At 23.8% G+C, this 6556-nt stretch overlaps 1 protein-coding gene across 2 annotated transcripts; it reads right to left on the bottom strand.

Annotated features, from left to right (window-relative positions):
• Window positions 1-2843: 2843 nt before the first annotated feature.
• Window positions 2844-5350, bottom strand: LOC108747621. Of its 2 annotated transcripts, none has more exons than XM_018485210.1 (4): window positions 5258-5350; window positions 4857-5003; window positions 3604-3852; window positions 2844-3083 (listed from the first exon to the last, which is right to left on the bottom strand). In XM_018485210.1, exons 1-4 carry the CDS (start codon window positions 5300-5302, stop codon window positions 2877-2879), a joined length of 648 nt encoding a protein of 215 aa, XP_018340712.1. In that variant the 5' UTR covers window positions 5303-5350; the 3' UTR covers window positions 2844-2876. The 2 variants fall into 2 exon arrangements, with proteins under 2 accessions (XP_018340712.1, XP_018340713.1); XM_018485211.1 differs by having other exon boundaries at window positions 4872-5003.
• Window positions 5351-6556: the final 1206 nt, after the last annotated feature.

Here is a 6556-nt window from a genome sequence, read left to right as displayed (position 1 = left end):
TTCTCTTTGATGTTTGGCTCAGCACTTGTAAAGGAAGAAGCACTTGCAAATATATATTGCAACGTAGATGCATGCCTAGATATATGTATGCCTAGTTAAATTTTTTAAATATAAATTTTTAGTATCTTTTATTTAAAGAGGATACTGAAATAAAATTTTTGTTAAAAAGAAAAATGCATACTCTTTGAATATAAGCATATTTAAGAGAATATTTTCTCATCATAATGGACCATCTTTTTTTTTTAAATTATTAATGCAGATATCAAATAATTTCAGCTAAATTACAATATTTCTTGGTTACTTAAATTAAAGAAATTTTATTTAATCGAAATGTGTTAAAGAAAAGATACTTTTATTTCTTGAAATATTACGCTATCTAAATTAAAGAGAAAAGTTTATAAAAACTTTTTATTATTAGAAGTAATATTAAAAATAAATAAAACGTTTTATGTAATAAATTCGCAATATTTATTTATGTATTGGGGTATGGTAAGCAGATGTTAAGGTATATGTATGCCCTGTATTATAGGCAACCATTCATTCCTATGATGCGATGTAAATAGGTTTGATTGTACTAAGGCGTTGTGCAGTGACTCAAACAAGAGGTTCACGAACTTCACATTTTGTTTTGTTGTCACTATTTGCTGCAACTTTGTTAACAAAGAGCTTTGTTGATTGTTTTGTGTTTTGAAATATATTTATTCATATAATTAAATATTTGCTGTGAAAATATAAACGTCAAATTTAAGAGACGTAATCTTATTGAAAAAATAAATAGATATATACTTATTTTTATTATATTATATGCGTTCTACGTTTAATTCTAAATATACGAGACATCTCGTACGACAAAAATAGAAGGAATTAAAATTACTGCAATAATAAGATTGTTTTTGATAAATAATTGTATGGACTAATATAAAGTTATGAAAAAAAATTTTATTTTCTTAACAAACATATAATTTTTGTAATGTATGGCATGAATGCAATTAGAGCGTTTTGCGCTGCAGTCTCTTGATTTTCAAGATCGTTAAATTTTACACTACTAGAATTTTATTTTATTGTAACTTTTTAATCAATTTTTTATGAATTTATGTTTGCATAATATATATATTTTTTTATTTATATATCGCCATATATATATATATATATATATATATATATGAAATATTCTATATAATAAATAGTGAAATCTGTCTTAAAATAATAAAAAATTTCTTGTGTCATCTCTTTTTCTTCCTATTTCTACACAATGACTATAAGCAATCACTAGTCATTAATTATATGTTATCGTATACGCTTGATTTCAGGATAATTTTTTACTTTCACAACAATATTTCACGCTTTTCTCTAGTTTATTTTCTATGATGCATTCATAGTTACATTACTCTTTTTACTTTTTGTGTTTTTATTCCTGTCGTAAGTAACATTGTCATAAGTAATACGATTACTCAGTTACTGATGAGTAATCGTGTTTAGCAATCACTAGGAGTAGTGTTTGATTCACTTGCTCCAGCACGCAATCGCTACGTTTGTGATATCTACTTTTTATACATGCAAAATTATTTAATATTGTTTTGCGAAGAAAGAATTATTTAATGTAAAATATAAATTTTGTCGAAACACAATATAAAACTATATTTCTAATTGATGTTGACACGGTCAAAACGTGAAACAATAATGTTTTCTTTTACAAATTCTAATTATTGTGTAGCTTCTTCTAACAATATGAACGTTGTGGTTCAATGGTGACATTGATCGGCTCTTCGTCACTTCTCATAATGGCGATTTCATATGTCGTGCCGCACCCATGCGCACTGTTTTGTGTCAAACACGGTGTTCACAGACTCGTGATAGTTTTATCTTGAATGTCTTCTTGTTCATTCTCTCATACTCTCATTCATTTCTCGCTTTTTTTTATTCTAGATACTTTTATATCCATTTTATTCTTCCATTTTACTCTTTTTTTCGTTTGTCAACTACACATGTACATTTACTGATTTATATAAGGAGTTCAAATTTTGTTTTTTAAAATTAATTGTATCTATTATTTATTTTATTATTACTTTTGATAACTGTATATATCTTTTAAAATTCTGCTTTATTAAATTTTCTTAGGATACAAGATGTCCTGGAACAAAAGATCAATATTTTGGAAGGATAATATCAGTCATTTTAAGCAAAAATTTTTGTATATGAATATAATGTGTTTTATTCCAAATAGTTTCCAAAATTGAATATATAGTTGCGAAATTATTGTTAAAAAAGAGATACTACGTATTTTTTCTAATAATTGATTATTCAAGTAAAATATTTTTTGAAGTTTATAATAACATAAACATATTTTTCTGTTCGGAATATAGTTTATATAGATATTTTTGCTTAAAATATTATCAATATCTCTCGGAATATTAATCCAAACCAATATTAATATCTTTCCTCCTGGGACATCCTGTATAATCTCTTAAACAATCTATAAAACTAAAACATTAAAAAAATTTAATCAATCTAAAATCTTTTTATTTGCCTAATTGCTTGTGATTTCTATTACGATGCTCTATATAATGTATTTAGTTTTTTAAATTCAGATAGATGGCCACAACAGTGTTATTATTTATTGATTATATTTTATATTTTGAAAAATATGTGCAGTGTGAAAAAATTATCATCTTTTTACATAACACACAGTGATAATATATTATGTGATATATCTATGTCTTTATACTATGATATATATATAATATATATTATACATATATATACTATACATTATATATATACTATACTATATATTATACATATATATATACTATACATATATGTTGATATATATTGTAATGCAGGTAAAAATAGAGTTGTATTGATCCATAAATAATTTATAATTTAAATGGTAGTGTAAAAGTCCAACTTTGGAGACATTCTTCCACGTGTTGGACGATTTGGCTCATAACCTGGTTGGTTAATTGCAGAATTCCACTTTTCAAACACTGTCTTATTAACATTGTATTATTGACGACTGTTCCCAAACTTTTAGATGCCGTATTTATAATTTTTGTCATTATTTCGACAATTTTCCCTTTAACCTAAAAAAAAAAAATATGTTAAAATTCTTTTAAAACGTCTTTTAAACAATTATAATTTAACGCGTTAAATGCTATGCTGATCATCTATGAACAACATTTGAACTTTCATTGCTAAACTAGTGATCGGCATTGACCGGCGTTACTTAAATTAAAAAAAAATATATAAAATTTGTACAAAATAATATTTGCAACTCTTAATAAAAATATAATTAATATTAATGAAGTCATTTCTAAAATAATAAATATACTATAATACATGAAAATTTTACATAATTCAAATATATTAAATAGTATTTAAACAAAATGTGGATTTAATAGTAAAAATTTTACTCCGACATTGTCGAAAGACAAGCAAATAGGTTACATATATATTTAATGTATTAATCAACGTTTTGTATAAACGTTTTTACGCATTAGAATGCAAGAGTACATTTTAACATTACCAAAAAGTTTTGTATTATTATAAAAATATTTATAAATTATTATTAAAAAAATGTTTAAAATTAATTAAAATACTTACATTAGTGAGGCATTGAACCATCTCCTGATCGTGAATACAATTTAAAGCGTCTTGAAAATTTTTTGATACATTTTGCAGACTTTTGGTTGCATCGATCAATTCTTTAATTTCAGTTGAATTAGTTTTTACAATGCATGTATCAAAAATTTTCATTACTTGCTCGGCAGCTTCTTGAATAATATTGCCCGCATTAGTGCATGACGTAGATGTTGAAAGTCCTGTTTGGGGTGCTACAAGTCCATCTGTTAACTATATGAAATTTCAAAAATTAGCAATATACAATTTTTAAATATTGCCATTAAAAATTTTTCTGTTGCTATAAAAAAATTTTTTTTTTAATAATACAATTGAGAATTAATTTTGTGCGTGCATACGTGAGCGTGAGCGTGAGCGTGTGTGTGTGTGTGTGTGTATACGGAGAGAGAATTTTTTCTTAGAATTTATTCTGAAAATATGACACTCGTGGGACAACATTGTATTCCGAAAAATTTTAATGAAAATCTCTCTCATTCATTAATAAAACTACAATGAAGTATAAAATAAGTTTGATCAATTTTACTGAAGCATGGAAAAAAATCTTTAAAATATTGTATTCTACCATAACTACCATATTTTCAGAGTAAATTTTAAAAGAAAATTCTTTCCGTGTAAGAATAATTCTATATAGGCATATACATACTTACATATATATTGCATATATTTTAAAATAAATGATATTGATCCAAAATATATATTAAATTAAAATTGTATTTAAAATATCAAAATAATTGAATGGATTTACTTTTTGTAAAGAAATATAAATTTTATGCTATTAACTTAATTATAATCATGTAATATGTTACAAAATTATGAGAGCGAACATATAATTAATTTTTGTATTTTCATTGTTATTTAATGAATTCCATTCATTTGTAATATCTACGTTAATCAGCATTAATCACAGTTAAATTTTTCCATGTTATATATTTTTACTATTTTTATTTGTAATGTATTATAGACTAACCATTTAGAATTAATATAGATTTATTAAACTCAAATTTGTATTAAATATTGTTGAGTAAAGAATAAGTTTACTGTCACGTATTATAATGAATTGTTAATTTAATTTGATAAAATAACTGATGAAATAACATTTTTGCTTTATGATACGGATTGAAATTAAAACTGCTTATATTTAAATATAAAATAATATTAAAATGTAACTAATTTATACGATTTGATATTTAGCTAGTCACATTGAAATTAAATCTTACTCTATCATAAGCTTCCTTTCCATTTTGGATTCCTTCTTTTCCCAATCCTTTTACATTTTCAACCGTATTTGAAACTTGATTTTGCACAGTATCCAATAGAGAACCTAGTGATTTATTAAGAAGTCCTGCCTCTACTGTTTGAAAAATCTAGAATTATATGAATAAAATATCATAAAATCAATAAAACGTAAAATATATAATAAATGCATAATTATTTTTAATATTCGAAAAACAGAAGAATACTTTCACTTGCATATACACAATGTTACTTTATATATTTATATATAAATTATAAAAAAGATATCAAATAAAATTTTTAAGTTTTTATATTTCTTATTAAATATTAAATTTTTACAACCTAAATAACACACTGTTTTAGATTCAGGAATTAAAAAACTTACGCAAACAGCTGCAATGATGCAATTTATGATTGTAATTTTTGTCATTGTTGTCCTAACTTTTGCGTATTACTTCTTAAGACTTCTGAAATAATACTCCTTTTTTCCACCTAAAACTTGCGTTTATATAAGATATTCACTTCCAACTTGTAGAAGATATCGTTGCGATATGCAAATTAACTTGTCAAACTGCGAGTACTTACATCAATATGCAATTACTCTAATTAGCCGAAGTAAAAAATAGTAGCAATGAACGAAATGTATTACTTAAAAGAAAGTTTTATAATTTATTTTTATGATATATTACTACAAATCCATGTTCCGTCTAATTTTATTTTTTTTATGATTAGACATTTTTCATATATGAATTTATAACTGGAATTGTTAAAATAGTTCTTTTTCCTGTATAATAAATGGGATATATAAATTTTATTATAAGAAAAAAACTTTAAAATATAATTTCTCATAAAAAATGATATCATATATATATATATCTCATAAAAACATCTTACGCTTAATGATATTTTATCAAACAAGTATTATTTGCAATATTTTTATTATTTACAATACAATTATTATAGATTTTATAATTACTAACAATAAGTTGTTATTAGACAGCACCATGTCCAAAATAGGGACACAAAACTTTTTACAAATGATAATAAGATATCTTTTTATATTATCGTCTCATCTCCCGATTTGGACATACGTGTTATGTGGGCTCTGGACTAAAGTATAATTATTTTGCTAATGTTATGAAGATTGATTGGAAATAGAAACTTACATGTTAAAAAAAATTCACTTATTAAATTAAAACATTGATAAAAAAATTCTATATATAAAATATTTCAAAAGATTGACTAATTTTAAGATAGTATTGCTTAAAAATTGGGTACAAATTGAAACTTTTTTGAGAAATTATTGTCTAATATCAGAATTCTTAATTTCTTTTCTTGGTAACATATTTCTACAAATTTAAACAATTTAATTTTTATTAACTAAGCATTAAAACATTTTTAATTCTATGCAATAAATTTTAACTGAGAGAAATTGTAGTATAATATAAATATCATAACAATTCTTTGCGTTATTATTAGAAATTGTATTATATTTTATGATTTGCAAGAATTTGTGACTCTTTAGCGTGCGTGATGCGATCAATATATATTCTTGATAACAAAATTCTTTCCTGGAACATATACATATACACATATATGCTCCGTTTTAACCTTTACAGCGATAAAGTTAATTATGTGTAAATTGTTTCATAATATCAATAAAATTGGCAATTTTGGTTCAAAG

Source organism: Trachymyrmex septentrionalis, unplaced genomic scaffold, assembly GCF_001594115.1.
Source record: "Trachymyrmex septentrionalis isolate Tsep2-gDNA-1 unplaced genomic scaffold, Tsep1.0 scaffold20, whole genome shotgun sequence".
Taxonomy (NCBI): Eukaryota; Metazoa; Arthropoda; class Insecta; order Hymenoptera; family Formicidae; genus Trachymyrmex; species Trachymyrmex septentrionalis.
Note: the sequence above shows the minus strand (reverse complement) of the source record. Positions and strands in the feature narration are given on the sequence as shown.

Excerpts from the sequence above, each read along its gene's own strand:
- LOC108747621 (XM_018485210.1), bottom strand. The coding sequence starts at position 5,302 with ATGACAAAAATTACAATCATAAATTGCATCATTGCAGCTGTTTGC. Across the intron at positions 5,004-5,257 it reads GCATCATTGCAGCTGTTTGC|ATTTTTCAAACAGTAGAGGC; the intron begins GTAAGTTTTTTA and ends ATATAATTCTAG. Across the intron at positions 3,853-4,856 it reads GAAAGGAAGCTTATGATAGA|TTAACAGATGGACTTGTAGC; the intron begins GTAAGATTTAAT and ends AATTTCATATAG.